Here is a 23,143-nt window from a genome sequence, read left to right as displayed (position 1 = left end):
ACAAACGCTTTTGCCAAAATAGGCAGGAAAATGGGTATTAGAATAAGTGGCCAAACAACAAGGGAAGTGGAGACAAGTTCTTTCATTTATGCGGTATTGTTGTCTAGTGTTGCCTGAGTGTTATTGTTACTGTATTTCACTTATAATTTGAAATGGATGTCTGTGAATGTATTTTCACTTGCAGGCCAGACATTTCAGTTTTTATACTTTTTAAATGTTCATCTCCTTCAGAGTGGGTCTAATTCTTTAACTTTGTCACTGGACCTTGAACAAATTACTCTTACTTAGCTTGTAAAGGACTGTGCTAATGAGTTATATGCAGAGCAGTTATTTTCTCTAATTTTAGCAGTACATAACTGAAGTATGCTTTTTTACGGGAGGTAGGTGCAGAGAGAGTCATAACAAGAGAAGAATCATGGTATTTATAATATCATGCTCAATTTTCTAATATGGTGTTTAAATACCATAAGTCAAGGTTTTAAACAAAGGACCGTATCTCTCTACCTCTGAATGGTGCCTGGTGCACTAATACCATATACTGACAGAGATAATGTATCCCTCCCCTCTTACTTACTTTCTGAAAAACAGTTGTAGAAATTTTGTTTTCATGAAGAACTGAAGTTTGCTATTTTGAAGCCAGTTCAAACTGATAATTTTTACAGGCTGCCATTCTTAGTGTGTATTGGACATGTTTTCTTGCCAGCCTCTGGAGTTTTGCTGGCTCTAGCAACTAAATGGCAAATCTTAAAAACCATTGTTTGTTTTGGCTGTGACCTGTCAGCTGGTAATAGAAATCTAATGTAGTAGGCCGTGGCTTAAGCTTTTTGTCTTCTGCAAAAATTAAGAAATGACAGTTAAGACAAAATGCAGTTCATAGCTGTAGATTTTTTTTTAAACTAGGTTCTTTGGATAAGAGGTGTTGTTGATGAATAATGGCTTGTATTCAGCTGGCTCCACAATCCTGTTTTACTGTTAAAAATGGAAGGCACCTGTTAAATATGTTAAATAGCATAAACTTGCTGAAAGGAGTTCTGCAGCCTAGGCTTCTCTGTAGGAAGCTGTATTTGTCTGGAAGCTTTAATACAAGCTTTTTTCTTCCTGGCAATTGGCTCTTGTGATGATGATAAATTCACCCTCAGTGGATCTGGATGTTGACATAGATGTTTTTGATTGTTTTTAATCTGGTCTGTCAATGAAACTCTTCTGTTTGTCAGAAGGTTAACTTTCCCTGGTATTGCTCACACATAACTTATTTTCCTGGACATGTTATTTGAAGTATTGCATGTTCTGAAATAGAATTGTAGCTCAGTGAAGTATTTCAACTTTCAGTCTTCAAAGAGCATTACTGATCTGAATTTGATTAATATTTATTGAGACTTTAAAAAGGACTTTAACAGGGGCTTAATAAAGAAAAGGTTTGTATAAAGCATTCTGGGCGTCAGGATTACATGTTGAGATTGAAAAAAAAAAAATTTCCAGTATAGAAAATGAATTTTGTTTTAGTCAGCCCTTGCTAGACCATCTTTCTCTCACTGCCAAATTGAAAAATCTGTTTGTAGAGCTCTCAATATGAAGGTGGTAGGGAGCTATTTGCTAAAGATGCCATTTTTTATAATGCATTCAGTTTCATGACTATCACAACATTTGTCTCATTTAGTAAAGTAAGGACTGTGAACTTCTCCAACATCCAAACGTATACTTGAGATGTTAAAGTTTAGCTATCATGCAAAACCATTACGATATAGTGATGTCATGGCTGCCTAAGTAAAGATACCTTCTTTGTGTTCATGTAGCCGAATGGAGAATTCCACTGGGGAGCTGCTTGGTGTTTTAAAACAAATGTTTGGACAGGTCATAACCTGGATTAGACTGTTGACTTGGTTTAAGAAGCAAAAGCTTTTATAGTGGTGCAAAGCAGGGGCAAGAAATTAGATTGAGATGAGGAGAGTGCAGAACAACCTTTGAAAACTCACTTAGAATGACTCTGCAACTTTATATTAAGACATTTTTATCTGCCTTTAAAAAACAACTTTATATAAAGACATTTCTATTTGCCTTTCAGAAATGTGGCAGAATTCCAATACTTCTGTGTTGTGGGTGCAATTGAATGAATGAGGTTTCAGAAATTATTTATTTTATTAGCTGATTTCTTTTGTGGGATTCAAAGTGAGAAAGGTATTCCAAGCAATACTGGAAAAAATTTTAGAAGTGTTGTTGACATACAGAATGAAAGAAATGAATACTAAAATTAGAATAATAAATATTAAAATGTCCTAATTAATTTACAGAATAAATTGCTGTCATAAAACCTAAGGAATTTTAATGTAGATTACTAGTATAAACAACTATTACATGGAGCATTGCATAAGTATGGGAAAAATCTTTAACTTGGCTTTTTTTTTTCCTGGGTAATTTATAGTTTTTCAATATAATTTAACTGATTGTGAGAATGCCCAAGTTATTTAGTTTTGGTCATCACATTCAGATAATAAATTGGGATTGAGAGAGAGAAATTGTAAAGATTGAGCAAAGCTGGAAAAAACCCACCAAGGTGAGTATATTTCTCAGTGTAAAGAAAATTCATTGATGCTCTTAGAGTTTGTGGATGGTAGCTTTCGTTACACCAAGAAAAGGATTTGTAGAGAAATAATAAGGCTTTTGCAAGTCAGACTTAACTATGTTTAGCTAATCAGTAGGATCAACCTGATGTTTAAAGAGAGAAGGTTGTAAGGAATATACGTTAAAGGGTGTATTTTTATACTTAATTGAGACACGGATCCTTTCTCCAGATGCAACACGGAAGCTGTCAAGCTTTGATTGCTTCCTTTTTTTTTCTCCAGAAGAAGGGATCTTCTAGTTCACAGATGCATTGCAGCTGTGTGCGTTATTGCAACAAACTAGTGTCTGTTGTCCTGTTTACTTTTCTGAAAGTGTGTTGTAAATCTATGGGTAGTTTAATGGAAAGGGAGTCCTTCCAGAACTCAAAATATTCTTTGTAGATGGTCCCTGCTAGGTAGAGCATAGGATTTGAGTCATAAAATAAGAGGAAGAGGAACAATTAATTTTAGAAGTTGGGATTCAGAAGCATACGATATTGTGGACTAAATGGCTTAAGTATTCCTTTCTAGTAATTAATGTAGATAAGACCATCTGAAATATTAATCTTCTGTTGAATCTTTAATGTTTTATTTTGCATCTCATGCTGTGCTATGGGAAAAATTGAAGGAGATAGTTTAAACAGTTCTTGCTGTTACTCTCTTTCAATAGGCACTATTATGTGTATGCAAAATTACACTGCCAATAAAAATCATCAGTCTGAATCTATTGGTTCTTGTAAAGTTGCTTATTAGTAGAAACATAACAGCGTTGTAAGTGACTAACTAGCTCTGTCATGGAAATTGGAGCACAAACTTGAGCTTGCCTCATCTGTCCCTTTACAGAACATTTTTGCCTAGTGACACTGAGGCTTACCACACCTCGTCTCTGCAGTGCTGGTAGTGAAAGTTCCCACTCTTCTTGCCACTTTTAAGTGTATGATTTGCATGTTAGTCATCTTGGGATTTAGAAATGTCTGATACATTCCTTTAGGTCTGGATGGTGACATCCAGTCTCTATACAATCTGTATATGTGTATATTATGTCCTTGTAGGTAGATAATACTGTTTATTACGTGTCTGTATTTCACTTATTTCAGGAGACTTGATGGTTTTTGCTGACTAGTATTTGTATTGGTACTTTATAGTTGTTTTACATCAATGCTTTCTAATAGTTTCAGCTATGTGGGGAGGATTGTAGGGCACCTGCCTACTCAACTTATTGGCACTTGCGTGAAAAATGAATTAAAATTGCCCTTTAAGTCTCAAAATGCCATAGAGAATTACATGTTTCCTCTGTCTTTATCTCTTTCTCTCAGTTGTTGTATATAACTTCTGTCATTGTTACTCTGTGATGTCGACATCAGCAAACATTGCAAAGAGGCCAAAAGTAATAGAGAGAAAGAAAATGAAGGGGAATCACGTTATTTAGTACAGATAACAAGAGCATGTCAACTAGATGAAATGGAACTGCTCAGAACAGAATGTGAGCAGACTGTTGCTTTTTGTGTATAATCTCTCCCAAAATGTTTTGCCCTGTTAATACCCTACCCTTGAGCGTCATATTTTGGCAATAAGTCATTTTGAGAAAGATGGAGAAATGCTGGTATCTAATCCCAGAAATTTTTTTTGGTGCTGTTGACAGCTTTTGACTTCTCGCCCTAGTTTCTATGACTGACTTCTGAGAACCAGTAGGATCATAACATGAAGTAAGAGAGACAAAGCTGTCAGCCATCTCTGGACAAATAATTAGAAGGTTAAAAGGATTAAATGCCTACTCAACTAAGAAGAAAACAGATGGTACCCATCGTTCTAGCTGTACTACTATGTTTCTAAAGGCTATCTGAACAAATAATTCTCAAGACCGGAATATGACCTCAAAATTGCTTCAAATGCAGCATAAAAATTATTCTTCTACATTTTTTTGTCCTGCTGCTTTCAGAGGAACTACTCTTTGAAACTATTTTGAGGAACTAAAGCTTTGTATTTAAAACATCATTTCAGCAATAAAAATACATTATTTCTCTGTGGAGACTAAACTACTATAACTATTGCAATATCTGATACTTGATTTATATTAATTTGCAGATTTTGTTTAGGATACTAAAATAGTGAATTGATTTTTCTCTTTTGAAGCTTGTAAGGTTACTACAGTCTGTTCTTACTGCTTAAATAATGAAATGGCATGTTCAGAAGTAATAAAACTTGTATTCCTATTCTTGATTTGGATTCCATGTGTAAACCTCAGTTCTGCTCCTATTTGTCACTGCTTATTTTGGCTTCCTACAGAGCTCTCACCCATAAAATGACAGTTAGTACCCAATTTTAATTATGTTATGTTAAATTACAAGGCTGGGATTTAACAAAGTACTCCACGTGTTTCTAGACAAATGCAAAGTAGCTTCTAGACCCTGTAGAGAATTCCTTAGGTGTTTTCTTTTTTACCAGTTGTCATCTTATCTGACACTAATGTTGAACATGAAAGCATTTGAAAATGGAATTCTTTTTTTAGTTATATGTATATAATTCATATTTGTTCTTTTTAATGCTCTTAAATGAACACAGTAGTTGTATGACATAGTAAATGTTCTCCTGCCTGAGAGTATTTCTCAGTGGTGTGGAAGGTCCTGACAATTTCTGTTCTTAAGCACTCTAATATGGCTTACAGCATATGTGAATATAACTGTTATTTCCTCTGTATCAACAATTCTGTTGTTAGCACTGCCTTTTTAAATAGAAAAATGATTCTTCTACTATGTGTTTAAGACAAACAGGTATGTTACCTAACTCACAACTATAGATACTGGAGAAATACAGGTAAAAGGTTTGCCTGTCTGTAAAGAAGTTCTCAAATATTGTGCACTGGTGAATTAAGATCTTTCACGGTGTATTTTTACACAGCTCTTTATGTTCCGTTTTGCAATTACTTGACAGTTTCATGTTAATAGAATACAGGTAGAAATAGCTTATTTCTTTTGACTCCTCCTTAAGGTCAAACATTTGTGCATACTGTACTTTTTAACTTTTACATGGTAAAAATCTAAATATTTCTCACTGCAGTCTCTCTGTTAATATTTCTATAGTTAATCTGGTATGTAGTCAGAGACAGCAGGGTCTTGTGGTTTTCATGACAAAACTAAACCAGCAAAACCACCACTTAATTGAAGGAAGCATAATATATTCTTCCAATTCTGTTCCTCCACTCTGAATAATACCCTGGTGTCTAAGTTAACAGCTTGTAGAGAGAACTTGTGCTATTAACGATTCCCACTTAAACATTATACTACAAAGTTCTCAATGCTATGACAAATAATTAAAATTAACCTGAACTTGTAAAAAAAATTGCAGTTATTTTGACTCTTTTGAGTGTTTTTGTAGGATCGTTTGCAAAGATAAGGAAATCTTTGTGATTAGCAGTGTATTTCTTTGAGCTTCTGACAGTCTTCATGATGTAATCTTATTGCAGGTAAGTAAATTCCTCTGTTATATAAGTTTTATATCACATCCATATTTTCAGGGAAATAATATGAAGTAGCAATGCCAGGTCCATTCTACAGTAAAGCCAGAAACAAAACTGTAGAGCATCCAGTTTCTAGAATTTTGCATGTCATTGGCATGTTTAACTAAGGTTTTGTTTAGTAGTATGCAAGTTGTTGGGGTTTTTCCTGAATATAAAGATTTTTTTTAAAAGATAAATATGTCCTTTGGTCTTGCTTCAGCCAGTGCTTGTCAAACTACTGTATAATTCTATATTAGTCAGAGCTGAAGTAATTATTTCATGGTTGAAGAATAAACACAAGCATATGCACATACACACTTTCCAAAGCCCTCCTTGAGGATAAAGCCCTGAAATCTCACACACTGATAGTACGAGTGTACAAGGCACAGGAATGAAAGGGGTCTTTCAGTTAGCAGCAAGAGAATTGATCAGCAGCCAGAGGTGTTGCATTTGTTTACAGATGTTCTTGTCTCCTTCCAGATAAGTGCAGTATCTGAGTGGGGTGGACCATGAATCAGTGATTGACCAGATTGTAAAGAAGGGTATAAAAATAAGTCAAAGGCAGCAGGGCCCTCAGCTTACAATTCAATATAAAATCTATTTGTGAAAGACATCTTATGGCAGACTGTCAAGTGTAGGCACTGTTCACTCCCTATTGTTATCTAGTACTCTGTTGCATTAACTCCTCTGTCATTTGTCGTTAAAATTATTTACTGCAGTATATTCCATTCCTGGGTCTCAGTGAAATCATTGTGTAGTAGTAGTGAGTGATTTTTTTTTTTATTCAATTACTTTTTCATATTGTATGTGAGGAAATTAAATGTTATTCCCACATGAGAGAGGATGTCACTGTAAGAGACAGTACCAGAATCCTGATTTTGTCGCTTTCACTTCTGGGTATTAGTTACGAGATCATCTTTCTCCAATGTTGGATTTCATTCTTTTTCTTTGGCAAAGGTAGTTTCAAAACTGTATTTGCCTAATAGTTGCAATGCTAAAAGGTGTCCATATTTACATGTGTGGCTGAAATAAAAATTAGGAAAATGGCAAGTCGAACTTATGTTAAGAACTTGATCTTGTAGTTTAGCACGGTAATCACTTTTGGCATGTGATGAAATGGTATTTCGCATCTGTTCCTCTGTGTTCTTAAGTGAGATAAGTATCTTTGAAGTATTTGTGTAGCTATTTAATTTTGTGGTATATTCAACTGATTTACTTGTAACAGAACTTTGTATTTGCTGCATGGTGAAAACTAGTCAGATTTACACAGCAGAATCTTTTCCTATGTGCACTACTAGTGTCCAGGTGTCAACGACCTGATACTGAGGGGTCTAATATGTGTAAGAATAGTAACTCTGAATAAGTGTGCTTTGAAATTATGTGCATTAGCTACATGCATGCTCTTTTACCCCATGGTAAATTCAGTATAGTTTACCTACTTGAAGGGCAGTTACAGCAACTTGGTGTTTATCTCCCCTTTACTGTGGGGCAAGAACACATACATGGTCAGGTGCCGTTGAAGAATTGTCAGGCACCTCTTTACCTGTGGTCATTAGTGTGGTCATACCTAAATCACCCTGTTAAATTAAAATGTTTTATTGGAAGTTTTAGTAGATAGTAAAGCAGTTGGTTTTAACTTTCTCCCTCCATAATCAGAAGTAATGTATGACACTTTATTTACCATAAATAGCTATGTTTTTGAGCTGCAGTAATGATGATTCATCAATAGTGTCAGAATTGTCTGCAATAAAAAAAAAATAAAAATTTTAGATTTGCTAACACTTCAAAAGAAAATTTACTATTGTACTTCATGTGTTTAAAGACCTACCAATCTTGTGAAGGTTACCAGTGAGGTTAAACGTGCTGTATGGCACTAACTATGCAGAAGGATTTTCTGCGCACACTTACACAGACAATTTCCTTTCACCTGTTCTGCACGCTGTTCTTCTCTAGATGCTTTTATAAAGTGCCACACACCTCCCTCCTCACCCTCAGCAGAGGAAGTATTTTACTGTAAAAACGTAGCTGGGTTGCAAGACTCTGAAGTTGTTAGACACAAAAAAGCCATGTGACGTTCATTCTCCTTTATTCTTTTTAGTTTTCTCCTTCACCTGTTCTTTGCATCTTTTCTCCCACAGTGCAGCTCTGCATCGTGTCCCAGCTTAAAAAGGGAAGTCTATTTCTGTAATGAACTTCTGCTTTTCTTTTCATTTCTCTTTTCTTTTTATGTACTCTGTGTAATTACTGTCTAGTGTTCTTTTTCTTTAGCTTCCACCAAAGTCTGAATTTGATCCTACACTGCATTAAAATTGTTCTAGCTGGTGTTCCTGGTGGCCACAGACAATTTACATTCATCCTATATGATATAAGTATTTGATATTTAGCCCCATTCTTTTAAAATGTTGTTTTCCTCTTCCCTTCCTTAGCTCCGTCTAACCATGTTTTTCCTCGTCCTCCTGTAACATCAGATTGTAGGAGTCCAAGTCCCTAAGAATTCCCAGGAGTTACATTGCCTCATCCCTTCTGACACTGTACTCCTGTAATCTGCCTCTCTCCTGCAGGCCTGTGTCAATTTTGTCTTAATTTGATACCATCTCATCTCTTCAGTATATCTTCAGATATTTTCAGTGTCACTCTGAGCATGCCCTGTCTCAATCTGTTCCTGAAGCATCAACTGTGGCCAGCCTGTTGGAGTGAAGCTTCAGGACTCCAGATCCTGCATGATCTGCAGTGATGGTTTTTAGCATTATATATACACGTATGATTCAAAAACTTATCTCTCTAACTTAAACAGGGTTTGTTTTTGGTTTGGTTTGGTTTGGTTTTTTATCCAAAAGCCACCAATTAAATATTTTTTATGGAAATATGAATTTATTTTAATTATTTTATTTAAGAGTTCAAGAGATCCTGTTTTCCCAGAAGTGGTCTTGAAAAAGTGAAGTGTAAGCATGAGATGTTTGTTTCAAAAGTTTAGCAAGCTGTAGTAAAACGTGCCAAGTCTGTATAGCTCCCAGATGGTCAATAGCACGTCTGAAGAGAGCAGTTTTAGTACTTCAAGGGAGCTACGGGATTTCATATGCTGTTAAATAAAAATTGGCAAGATCCATCAAATCTTCTACACTGAAGCCATCCCAGATGTATCCAGTTCTCAATAATTTATTCCTTTTTATGGCATGGCAATAAAGAAGAGAAAATGATAATTAAGTTCTGGTTACAATTGTATAATTTTTTATAGTGAGGTGTACTATTTTACTGAAATCACTGTGGGTAGATAAAATTAAATATACTGTGTCTCTATACTCAGATAAATAGTAATTCAGTACTTTAGAATATGATAATCTTTTCTTAAAAATGCTTTATATTTCTGGAGTTTAGATGCTTAGTTACAATGTATATACAGATTAGGGTTTTACTTTTGCTGGGAATATTAATTTGATATTCTATAAAGTCAAGATATGCCTACTATGAATATTCTGTGACTTCTTCACTGCTACATTAGATAAGATTTTACAGTAATCCCAGACATATAAAAATTAATGGGTCTATTTGTTGTAAGATTGTATTTTGCTTAAAATTTGTTTTCATTTAGCCAAGAGATAACCATATTTCATCTTAAATCATGTATCACTTGAGGTTGCTGATGTCTTAGTATAATATAATCCTTAAGGACCCCTAGGAGATTTTCTACTCCAACTCCTGGTCAAAGCAAGGTCAACTAGAGGAAGTTGCTCAGGACATTGTCCAGTTGGGTTTTGGATATCTCCAGCGATGGAGATAACGTTTAAAGAGAATTTCCTGTGCTTCAGTTTGTGCCTATGGCTTCTTGTCCTGTCACTGGGCATGACTGAGAAGAGTCTGGTTCCATCTCCTTTACTTCTTGCCCCCCTTCCAAATTGGGTATTTTTACACTTCGATAAGATCCCCCTTGAGCCTTCCCTTCTCCATGCTGCATAGTCCCATCTCTCTCAGCCTCTCCTTATATGACAGATGCTCCAGGCCCTTAATCTTCTTTGTGGCCCATTGCTGGACTCACTCCAGTATATCCATGTCTCTGTCATACTGGGCAGCCCAGAACTGGACCCAGCACTCCAGATGTGTTCTCACCAGAGCTGAGGTAGATCACCTCTCTGTCTGCTGGTGATGCTAAGGCAGCCTAAGATGCTGTTGGGCTTCTTTGCTGCAAGGGCACATTGCTGGCTCGTACTCAAGTTCTTGTCTCCCTGGACCCCCAGGTCTTTTATCTGCAAAGCTGCTTTCCAGTCAGTAGGCCCCCAGCCAACTGTTGCTTGGGATTAATCTCCAATTTAATAAATGTCAGAGGTTTCTGAAGAAGGTTTATAGCATCACCAGTGGATGGATCTGCAATTTTTGAGTCTTGTCCTGGTTTCGGCTGGGATAGCGTCACTTTTCTTCCTAGTAGTTGGTATAGTGCTATGTTTTGGACTTAGGATGAGAATAATGTTGATAATACACTGATGTTGTAGTTGTTGCTAAGTAGTGCTTACACTAAGTCAAGGACTTTTCCGCTTCCCATGCCCTGCCAGGTGCACAAGAAGCTGGGAGGGGGCACAGCCAGGACAGCTGACCCAGGCTGGCCAAAGGGCTGTTCCATACCGTATGAGGTCATGCTCAGTATATAAACAGGGGGGAGTTGGCTGGAGGGTGGTGACTGCTGCTCAGAGACGAGTTGGACATAGGTCATCAGGTGGTGAGCAGTTGCATCACTTGTTTTTCCTGCATTTTGTTCCTCTCTTTTTTTTTGTTGTTGTTCTTTTCACTACAACTTACTATTATTCTTATTGCCATTATTATATTATAATTATTATTATAATATTATCATATTATTATATTATAATTATGCAGGGAACTACAGGCCAGTCAACCTCACCTCTGTCCCCGGCAAGATCATGGAGCAGGTTCTCCTGGGAACTATGCTAAGGCACATGGAAAATAAGGATGTGATTGGTGACAGCCAACATGGCTTTACAAAGGGCAAATAATGCCTGACAGATTTGGTGGCCTACTACGATGGGGTTACAGCGTTAGTGGATAAGGGAAGAGCAACAGATGTCATCTACCTGGACTTGTGCAAAGCGTTTGACACTGTCCCACACAATATCCTTGTCTCTAAATTGGAGAGACGTGGATTTGATGGATGGACCACTCAGTGGGTAAGGAATTGGGTGGATGGTCGCACTCAGAGAGTTGCGGTCAATGGCTTGGTGTCCAAGTGGAGATAAGTGACAAGTGGCGTTCCTCAGGGGTCAGTACTGGGACCGGCACTGTTTAACATCTTTGTTGGCGACATGGACAGTGGGATTGGGTGCACCCTCAGCGAGTTTGCTGACGACACCAAGCTGTGTGGTGTGGTTGACATGCTGGAGGGTAGGGATGCTATCCAGAGGGACCTTGACAAGTTGGAGAGGTGGGCTCATGCGAACCTCATGACATTCAACAAGGCCAAGTGCAAGGTCCTGCACATCGGTTGGGGCAATCCCGAGCACAAATATAGGCTGAGCAGAGAATGGATTGAGAGCAGCACTGAGGAGAAGGACTTGGGGGTGTTGGTTGATGAGAAGTTAAACGTGAGCCGGCAATGTGCGCTTGCAGACCAGAAAGCCAACCGTACCCTGGGCTGCATCAAAAGCAGTGTGGCCAGCAGGTCGAGGGAGGTGATTCTGCCCCTCTACGCTGCCCTCATGAGACCCCACCTGGAGTACTGCGTCCAGCTCTGGGGCCCCCAACATAAGAAGGACATGGACCTGTTGGAGCGAGTCCCAGGGGAAGGCCATGAAGATGGTCAGTGGGCTGGAGCACCTCTCCTATGAGGACAGGCTGAGCGAGTTGGGGTTGTTCAGCCTGGAGAAGGGAAGGCTCCAAGGAGACCTTGTAGCAGCCTTTCAGTACCTGAAGGGGGCCTACAAGAAAGCTGGAGAGGGACTTTTTACAAGGGCATGTAGTGATAGAAAAAGGGGTAATGGCTTTAAACTGGAAGAGAGCAGATTTAGATTAGATATAAGGAAGAAATTCTTCAGTATGAGGGTGGTGAGGCACTGGAACAGGTTGCCCAGAGAAGTTGTGGATGCCTCATCCCTGGAAGTGCTCAAGGTCAGGCTGGATGGGGCTTTGAGCAACCTGGTCTAGTGGAAGGTGTCCGTGCCCATGGCAGGGGGGTTGGAACCAGATGATCTTTAAGGTCCCTTTCAATCCAAACCATTCTATGATTCTGTGATTATTTTATTTCAATTATTAAACTTCTTACCTCAACCACAAATTTTCTTACTTTTGCCCTTCCAACTCTCATCCATCCCATTGTGGGGGGAGTCTGAGCAAGTGGCTGTGTGGTGCTTAGTTGCCGGCTGGGGTTAAACCATAGCAAGTCTCATTCTTGTTTGAGATGTTATTTTTGATACAAGTTATTTTAATCTTTGAAGTGGTAGGTTTCATATCCCTTTTTTCTGAAGGGATATAAGATTCAAATGCATGTTACTGTGCATCAACTGTGCCATGGTGCGTGTTCTGAACATATGCGCTCTCTTTCCACATCAGGCATATAGGAAGAAGTTCAGGCAGACCTCTGTGGGACAGTATTAAGCTAAAATTTGTTACTTCAGTTTTGCCAGCTATATCGTGGTGGTTTTTGCAGCTCAGCTTATGCATATGTGCTTGCTACCGGCTAGTCACTCAGCTGTGTGTGAGCTTATTTACTTGTTAAGGAAAGAAATGGGAATAGCGAATGAAATGCTCATTAAATTTGTGTTCATTAAACCCAAAGCAGGTATCATATTTATATTGGAAGTTTTCCTTTTCAAAATTACTTCTTCCTCCTTATAATAATAAAGGTCCTGTACAGGTCAGCTCAAAAAGATACTGAGAGACAGTAAAATGATCTATTTTTTAATAATTTATTCTACAACACTACCCCTGTGTTAGCTCACTTCTTATTTCAGCCAAGGTTTATGGTTTTCATAAAACATTTACTGGAACACTGACTTTACAACTGTATCTTATATCCCCAGGCTACTTTTTCAGTAGGTCATTTGATATTTAATACCATATATACTCTTTTCCTTCAAAGGAATGAGGTAGAAAATTCTTTGAATAAAAGACTGTCTTTATAGAAAGGAATTTTTTCTTAAGTTTGCATTATTAGAGCAAGTAACACGGCTCAGTTTCTTTTAATAAGAACAGCGTCCTTAGTTTTTCCTGGAACAACAATGGAAACATCTTTTTTACTGAGAATTTCTAAAAGAATGGAACAGTCGTGTTTTATCAGATTTTCTTCTTAAGGAAATATATGCACTGCAAAGATCGATGTTTCACAGCAGTGTGGATATGTCCACACTGTAAACTAGCAGTCAGCTAGCAGTCTTTTGAGCAGGCGGTTCAGCACATGCCTGCAGACAAATCTTCCTTCTCCAGCCCTCTTCTGTTGTGTTCTCAGTCCTGGGAAGCGATTCCAGCATTCTGTCATCACTTCTCTTTGATCACACTTTCTGAGGGTTGCAGGTGGAGTTGAGTAACTTACTGTTTGTACACAGAACACACACAGTACAGCATTTCTGTGAATGGACAACCTGTTTTTCTTTGGCCATCTTTATTCTGTTGGCAGACTGTTGACAAATTGGCAGCAAAACTCAACAGGATTTGGGGGAATATTTGCCCATATTTGGTTCTCCCTTCAGAGGTAGTGTGTTCTTGCTATGAGTTTTTATCCCATTCAGATTGACACTTTGAGCAGTGATGTTCCATCCACAGAATGGAGGCTCTTGAAATGCAACTTTTATCTTGCATCTATTTCCAGAATGCCACTGTTGTTCCTTCCTTTGTGGTTACTGATGTCGTTACTGTGTTTGCTCTGTTCTCCAAAATCATCTGTTTCTAAACTTTTTTGCTACACTCACAATATTGAGTGTCACTGCATGGCCAGAACACCACCTAACTGAGCTGAGGACTTCCCTTACTCGTATGGGTTTTTATTGTGCTAGGTCTTGAACAAAGCTATAATCTTCTACTCAAAAAGTAGTTCTTGCTAACTAAATGACAGCTTACGGCTTCTACTGACATATGTAGAAAATGTGGTGATGTTTCCTTTAATGTGAACACCTGCCCCTGGGGAATGAACTGGCATGACAAATGCACAGCTGGTGGCTAAACTTTGAGGAAATGTGAAAATTTATTGAAACATCCTTTGATGTTTAATTTGAGTGCTAAACATACTTATCAGCGTCATTTACAAACTAATATACCTGAATCACAATGAGAGTTTTACTTCAGTTGCATTGCTTTTCCAATCTATTCTTCTATTCCCAATTGGTTCAGAACTTTCTGAAGTCTTCATGTGACTGCTCTGGAAAACCTGGAGGCATAATACAAGCTGGAGGACTGAAAAATGGGGAAGGGAAAGAGAAGGAGGAATGAGGAATAGGGGAAGATAAAAACTGTTCCCATATGAAGTGCATGTGAAAATTACTTTAGTTTTATCTATACTATATTAAAATTGCAGTGTGTGTCTCTATCAAGAGTAACTGTTTTCATTCCTTTGCAGTGAAACTAATATAAATATTGGAGTTCCTATGCGATTCCATAACAAAGGTGGATTTTGAAACATATTCAGAGAACTTGTGGCATCCCACAGACTCATTAATCTGAGGCCATCTTTAGGGTTGAAAGACTGCACCCCTGTAACTGCATCTTATTATGCTGTTACTGTTCTTCGATATGGTCCCAAACCCTAGTATGCATTTGTTCAAGTTTTACCTCTTTGTTCAAGACAAAGACCTACTTTTTATTGATTTTGGTCAACTCTTCTGTTTTCTTCAGTTTTCCAGGGAAGGGCGACATATTATGAAGCTACTGTATGCCTTCCCAAAGTTGAGTGATTTCAGTATCGCTGTTTACTTTCAACTTCCTTCTTATATTTATATACCAAAGTTACTCAGATATCTTTCATATCTTACAGTACAGAAATGCAGGAGGGCAACTCCTATGTTTCAGCCTTTTTAGGCTGAAAAGAAATTTTAAATGATGACTGTAGCAAGGCATGTTGGGTTCAGATTATATTTCTTTATGCCTGACTAAGGCTGATTTTGACAATAACGGGAATTGGAGTCAGTTCAAGATTTCTAGTTTTAAGTCATTGCTTTGTCATAGTTTTCCTGTGTTGAATTGTAAATTCACTTGAGGCCAGTTGCACTGTAGAACTTAGCATCCATTTGGTCAGAAGAACAAATAGCCAGTTCCTGAAAACAGTTCAGCGTGTCTTACAGGGAAGTGGTTGGAAAAATCATTTAATATTAATGACATGCCATGGAACTTTATTTGGGACAATGTCAGGATATAAATAGCAATATCTAATATCTTTTAAATATAGTGAGACTGTAATATTGTTTTAACTACAGGTATCGAGAGGCTATTCACAAGTGGGATGAAGCACTTCAGTTAACTCCAGAGGATGCTACGCTTTATGAGATGAAATCGCAGGTAAAGCATGACAATTCTTTATCATTTCAGAAATTAAAAAATAAAACATTGTGCTTGTGAACAGATACTGTGCAACATTGTATAGTTGTGTGCATAAACTACAGCACAACTTAGATTCTTCTTTTTTCCCAACACAACAGGGTATCTTTTAACAGGAATTAAAATAATGCTGTTATCCCAGCCAATCATAATAAACAACATCTTTGTTAGGACATGAATTAGGATGTTACAATGTGGAAAAAGCAACTGAAATACTTAAAAATTGTATTGGGAGAAGCAAGGAGAGCCTTAGTGTGATAGATTAACAAATTTCACTGTTAAAAGGAAGCTTGCTATATTGTTTAGTTTTAAAGTATTTGTTGTTATTGTAATTCTTTTCTTGTATAAAAAACAAAACACCCAAAAAACCCCAACAAAAATATCAAACCCCAAAAAACCCCCAACAAAACCCAAGAAGCAAAGCTGGCTATTTTCCAAGGTGTGGTGACTGCTCTTTTTTTTCTTTTTTCCTGGATGCTGTCACATCTCCTCCTCCTGTCTGTGAAGTGAAGAAAGTTTGATTCTGCAAAATAATTAATTGAATAATCATAAGCTCATTTCAATACAGTAATACTGAAGGAGGCTTTCATTTTATATAGTTGCAGAAGGTTTAGGTCTTACTTGGTTTTGTATTTGGTTTGAGAAATACTTTATGGTCTTAAACGGTTTTTCTTCCTGAATTATTTTAGGAGAAGTGTATTGTTGGATCGCTTTGTCAACATATCATACATATATAAGGGATCCAGATAGACTGTGTTAGGAAATACTTGGGGAGGGCTGTGTATGAAGGGTTGATTTCTGACTTGGTTCATTAATTTGAATGGTGTTGGTAGTAAGATGCAGTAATTGTTTTTACTTTAAATCGCTGAGTTTTTCTGGTGCAGTTGTCTCATTCTATATCCTACATGATGCTGAAAAGTGGGCATTTGTTCTTCCTACTTTCTCACCAGGCTAGATTTGTAGTTAATTACTTCTTCATAACTTCTAAAACAGGAGGCATCTCTCTCAAAAAAAAAATTAAAAATGTCTCCATGTTATTCAAACCTTACAGAAGTTCTGCAGTGGTACTTTGTTTTAACTTGGGCACACTTAGGATCAGATCTATGTGCTATTTAGATAGTATATTAGCATTTACAAATCTCCTATATGATTTAGGTGCTTGACTCCTACATACTTCTATGTTCTATGGTAACAAAACATCTTAAACATGTAAACCTCCATTGAATATTTACTTGTATTTGGATGCCTTTACATCAATGCTAGCTTAAATGAAAGATCTGTCTAGCCTAGTATCCTGACAACTTCTAACAGGAGGTGGCTGGGAAAGAGCCATACAAATGATACAAGCATGTAGCAGTACTTCCCCCATGATACTTGCCCAGGCTCCAGCAAGCTTTGGCCCTGGGACTTCTCTGTGTTTAGAAATTCTTGGAAGATTTTTCTTCAACAAATTTGTGTCATTGCTTTCTGCTCTTGTGTAAACTTTTTAGCATTTGCAGAGCTATGTGCTAAGGAGTTCTGAATCTTAATTATGCATTATTGGAAGAGACAGAATAATACAATTCTGCTTTAATTAGCAGCTTTCCATGTTGCTGTAAAGGTTGTTAACTTCTGTAGCTTTTCATTTGTGCATTTAATTTTTAACTCCACTAGTAAAGAAATTCTGTTAAGATGTGAAAATGGTATCAGTCCTATAATTTTTTTTACTATAGTTTAAAGATTTAACTCTGTTTTGAGTAAAACAGACCACCTAGTAGAATTTCTTCTAGGTTGGAAAGAAGTGGTTCATGTGCTGTGATGCTCAGTGGGACAAATTAGTGAATAGCTCTCTTTTAACAGTTCTTTATTATGGTTTTATGTAAATGCAGGAATTCAAGTAGCTCTCCAAAAGTACTCTATTTGATTGAAATGATACTAAAAATAAATATTTTCACAGTGGAAATAACAGGAGAACAGGGAATTATGTTAGCTTACCAGGATCTGAATGATGATGCAGTGACTTATGCAAACGGATGCTTACTACAACATCCTTCAATTGGTGCTCCAGCTGCAATACCTGATACTGAGGGGTGGTTGCTCACTTGGCACCCTAGTCCCTGCATTTCAGCTAAATTGCAAAGGTGAGTTTGAGCAATAAGGTACACAGTGTTCCTGCTGACCAGGAGGAGCTGAGAAACCAGCTGTGTGACTCTGATTTGTCTTGTAAAATGTCTTTGTCTAATGAAACCATTGGAGAGTAATGAAAGCTGACAGAATAAAGGAACCCAGGCCTCTGCTTCCACCATGCCTTTTCTTCCTTTCCTGAAGAGGAGAGACCAGTGCTGGGCAGTTGCACTGTTTCTCTTTGGTTTCACTTTCTGATATTGCATAACACTTCCGTTATACTGTGAATGAGAACACCAGAAAAGTTTATGTACAAAATATGCATTTATAAAGTTATTTATTTAATCTTTTTAATAAAACCTCGTATCTTTAAATTGGTAACATCTCTTTAGTACACACAAATAATTATTACAGATTTTTTTCGCGGTTTGACTTAGCTTACTGGAAGTTGATTAATATAATGTGTAATTTGATACCTTTCTACCTTTAAAGGCACTAATGTGAGCTGTAAAAATCCATGTTTGCCAAAATAGGAATATGTAATTCATTCCAAAAATATTGTGGTTAATATTTAAATGATACTGTCTTAGAGCTGACTATGTTATTCCAATCCAGCATACCAGCACAAATACTGCAGCTATTATTGTGTAGCTAAATCAGAAAGTTTTGGTAGCTCCAGATTTGGAAGAACTTTACACCAGCTTCAGTAAGGGCTTGACCAGCACTGGGCCTATGAAAATCTGCCTGTCTTGGTATGTGAGTCACATACTAGAGGAGGTGATTCATGTTAAGGATGACTTTGTGCAATATGCAAAGATTCTTTATGGTCTATACCAATTTTCTTTCAGTGGGGAAAAGTCTTCTCGTGAAGTAATTTCTTTTGAGAATTAACAATGGATGGAGTGTTTTGCATGGGCTTGAATATCTGAGTATCCTTTTACATTTATTTATTAAGATAATCATATGTTGGGTTATATAGCAGCTTCCCAGTTCATTAGTTTTTCCTTCCTCAGCAGCAAACTTAACATTTTAAATAAATTTGAATTAATAAATCAGATAAATATGCTAATGACACAGTAGGAATCTGTAAATATAAATGGTAAGTTCTTAAAGATCTGTGTTTTAACGTAACAGATGTAGGACAAATGTCTTTCAGTATTTCTGAATGGTGGAAATAGTGTTTAACGTTCCCAGTTGTCAATGTCACTTGCAGTAAGTGTGTTTCCAGAAAATCATACGGGAATTGTGGAATTGCTCAACTGCTTCAAAAAATCATAAAAGTTGATGAGATTTTTTTTCCATTGCTCTCACCTACTTTTTGATCCATTTAAAAGCAGATTATTATGGTGTGTAGAGAGGTTAGTGGTGCACTTAAATCTTGCATGCAAGTAACAGTTTTTCAGTGTATTTACTTGATATTCCGTTAACAGCCTAAACTGCTCCCCTGTTGCAAGAACAATGAGTGACAAGTACATGTGCAAGCAGTTAATTTCTATATTGTTTAAAAAAATCTTTAAAACCCCCCAAAATAACAGCCTAGTGTTGATTCTAGTATTAGATGAGTAGTATGCTAAGTATATTCAAAGGAGTGTATGAAGACTACCTATATTAATGCAGTCACTAAGACTGCTTGAAATTCATGTGGGCTAAGTTTCTTAAACATTGACTGAATTATTTTATTGCTGCTTTGAATTACAAAGATGGAGGAACAAGCTTTGAGAAATTCTTCGAATTTGGGTCTGAACATTTGTATGCTGGACTACGTGGAACTCTTGTCTTGGGTGAAGAGACACATCAAAAGACTTATTACATTATGATATATATAACAAACTCTCTCGGGAATCAGGCACTCTGCTATTCTGCACCACTCCTGAGAATTTACCTGGTTCATGCTGCTCATCCAGTAATACTTCCACCTCAGATCTCAGATAACATTGTCAAACACACTGCAACTATGACAGGATTCCTAAAGTGTACAATACAGTTGTTTGTAGACATGTACAGAAACAAGTAAATACAAATGTAAACAAACAGTCAGGTTTATCTCCATTTAATAAGCTCTTTGGATGTTTGTCATCAGCTGTCTGAGGATCTAGTTTCTGTACAACCCTGTATCCTCAATTTGCATTCATTGAACAGGACCAGGATTTCAGATTTTTTTTTTATAGGCTAAACCCATTATAGTCATATTGAAATCATTCCATTTCCTCTCTTCTAAAGGTTTTCTTAATCTTGAACTCAGTGAGGAAATAATATCAACTTCCACTCATCCCTCTTCCTGCTTAAGAAGTGATAAGGTTCCTAAGTCATGACCAGACTCACAATCCCAAATTTAGGTTATAACAAATCAACTAATAATTGATTTTTTTTTTTTTCTTAACTGGGATGTAGCAAGAAGAGTTTACCATCAAAACATTGATGTAAACTCCAGAAAGCTACATAGCAAAAAAGCATTGCTGTGTGGTGCAATGGTGATTGCTTTACAGCACGGATAAATGTAAACTGCTTATGGATAGGAAGAATTTTATTCATCAGTGTTTTGAAATGGATTTCTGGATGGAAGAAGGAATTCGGTCAGTTTCACTGGATTTGGAATGTATCTATATATAGTGATTCAGCTTCAAGCCAGTGAGCTCATCTAAAACCAGGACTTACTCAGATTCATAACACTTCCAAAATTTTGTGGGTAGGACAGGATGGGTCATTCTACTGCCTGGATTTTTAATACTTGGTCAGTCTCCCAGTCGCAGTTGCTATGTTTTATTGGTTTTTTGCTACTGAGTTCTTCTCATTCTTCTAATCTGTCTCATTTTTTTTTTTTTAAAGCTAGATCTATTAAACTAACTCATTGTAGTGACGTGGATTTTCTTTGTTTTAATGCATGTGATAAAGATAAGTCTATGTTGGAATAAAGTAACTGCTGAAAATCCACCTACCGAACATCTTTAGAAGACATTTCCCTCTAGTCATTTTTAATATATGCATGCATGAGAGTCTTGAGATGTTTTTTCTGTTTTGTGAGATATTTTTCTAATTGATTAGTTTTAAGAATGTTTTCTAATGAACTGTTATCACTATAATTGGAAAATAAATCAAATATGCAATGAGATTACTTAACTGTGAAACTTGAGTGCCATGCTGCTAATGAAGTTTGCAAAAGAAAATTCATCTGAGAAATTAATTTGAGAGCAACAGGAAAGGAATAGAATCTTAGTGTGTCAGCTCTTAAAAGGGTGTTCGTAAGCAAACACACATGTCCTCGTCTTTACCTTAGGTGATTCTGGCAAAGTAGCTCTTTTCTGTCACAGCTTGCTTCAAAATAGATTAAAGACCCATTTTGCTGGTAGGATTGTCTCTTACGAAGATTTTCCCCAGCATAATTTTGAAATGCAAAAGCTTAATATCTTTATACTCTCTTAATATAAGCTTATATTTTAGCATTTTTCTGAATGCATGGCCATCTAAAGACTCTTAAGTTAATGCTAGAACATTGAGGAAGAGGGATTTAAATAGAGTTTTCAGTGATACATAGTTCCTCTGTGAAGCATCATGTAGACCATTTGTCTGATTGTTGAAAAACACCCTAATGCAACTGAATTAGTTTCTCTAAAAAGTAAACATCTGTTTAAAAAAGAGATGTTATGTCTGAATACTCTATTTATAATGGTTTGTGACCTTTTTAGAATAATGCTTGCTTGTTCCTGTTTTTACTAGTAATCTGAATGTTTTGCAGGAAATAACTAGCAGAGGGCGACAATTATCTCTGCTGTCAAAAAACCCCCACCAAAACCACATTGAAATCGGTGTGAATGTAACTTGAATCAAAAGAGATTGCACAAAGTTACTGATGAACTAATGTAATTGTATGCAGGTCTGGATCAATGCTGATGGTGGCTTGCAGTTTAGAGTCAATTGTACTGAAGTAGTCCATAAAGGATTAAAAGAGAGTCAGGAGTTTGTTGAATTAAGTACAATAGAGCTCCCAACAAGAAACACTCCCCACAGAAGACTTCACTTTACTCTTTTGAAATAAAGTCAGCCAAATCAAAGAACATGCTTATTTTGGAGGGAGGCCTTGGGGGTGTGTTCCATTTATTCTATTTTCTACGGAATAACTATTTCAAAACAGTTACTGAAGTTAAAAATCTAAGTGTAAACAAACTTATCAAGAAAGTAAATAACTGTGAGAATGAGATAAAATTGAGCAAATATAAGAGTAGCAGCAAGCATTCTGCTCAAATTGGGTGTAGGGACTGCTACTCGCTTCCAGATTCATGTTTCAGTCACACATTTGAATGAACAGATAATAGTTTTCTGATCAGCTCAAGTATTTCAAACATATGGGCTGAAATGAAAGAAGATCTGGAGGCATCTTTGTAAGAAGCAGAAAAATAGACCATTATGTTAATGCGATATTGGAGCAAATAAAATAAGCATAACTTATTAAAAAAGAGGTAAATTAAAGTAAGCAAATAATATAGATTCTTAAAACAAGAGGAGAAAATCAAGTAGTATACAGTAGAAAGTGGGAGCAAGACTTTGAACAAGACATTCATTCAGTGTCTAATTTTTTATTAAGTCAAATGGACTTTGGTCCATTATGGTGTGATATGTAGGGATCAAGGAAACCAACAATAAAGGGAGCATAATCAAGACTATGAAAAGAGTTTTGCAGATAGCAAAATAACTTTGTGTTATACAAAGCATAAATGTAGACTAAATTTATGTGAAGGAAGAGAAAATTAAAAATTATATTGTCATGGTAATGACAGAACTGCAGATACAAGAAAGTAAGATGATTTGGGAAGGATGCAAGGAGTTCAGTTCTAGGTATGTTTAGACTAGTGATGAGTTATGCAAGAAGATTTGAAATGCAATGGAAGTAGTATTTCAGAGTAGCTCCATCCTTGAAAGTAAGCCTTACATCTTGTATTGTCATGCAGAACTCAAGATTATTATGTTATATTATTCAAGTATGTATAAATACTGAAGTATATGTTGTGCATGAAATGCTGTCCCGTAATTAGAAGTATGATTGTGGGCTTTTGTTAGACTGGTACGTTAAGCTAGTTCAGGATGAGAAACCTACATTTTGACGAAGGCCACCAGTATAATTCCCATGATCTACTACCTGACTTCCCCCCTTTTGCACACCCCCTAAGGGGCACATGTGTAAGGAGTGACAATAACCCTTTAGGCACTTACCATATTAGCGAAATGGAGACCATGCTAGACTGTGTGTTATTGCGGGATGATGTATATATACATAGATTTGGTGCTTGACATGGCTGCATGTTGAGCATGTGAAAGGCACACTGTATGACAGTGGGGGCTACAGCACACACAGTTCCTGTCTGGCTTTGTTGTGTCCATGTGGCCTGTCCCAGTGAAAGGACTGAGCACCTCTTGTCAAATCTGTGCAGAA

General features: G+C 36.9%; 1 protein-coding gene across 3 annotated transcripts in view; it reads left to right on the top strand.

Moving 5' to 3' along the window:
• TTC33 (tetratricopeptide repeat domain 33) overlaps window positions 1-23,143 on the top strand; it is a 49,298-nt gene that overhangs the window by 11,813 nt on the left and 14,342 nt on the right. For all 3 annotated transcript variants that reach the window (XM_087759662.1, XM_087759663.1, XM_087759661.1), the window contains exon 3: window positions 15,495-15,576. In XM_087759662.1, the coding sequence (XP_087615788.1) occupies window positions 15,495-15,576 (82 nt within the window). The remainder of the gene's footprint in view (window positions 1-15,494; window positions 15,577-23,143) is intronic.

Source organism: Nipponia nippon, unplaced genomic scaffold (assembly GCF_047370975.1).
Source record: "Nipponia nippon isolate SJK-2023a ecotype South Korea unplaced genomic scaffold, ASM4737097v1 scaffold_20, whole genome shotgun sequence".
In the NCBI taxonomy this organism is placed as follows: Eukaryota; Metazoa; Chordata; class Aves; order Pelecaniformes; family Threskiornithidae; genus Nipponia; species Nipponia nippon.
This window is presented reverse-complemented; position numbering and strand designations above follow the sequence as displayed.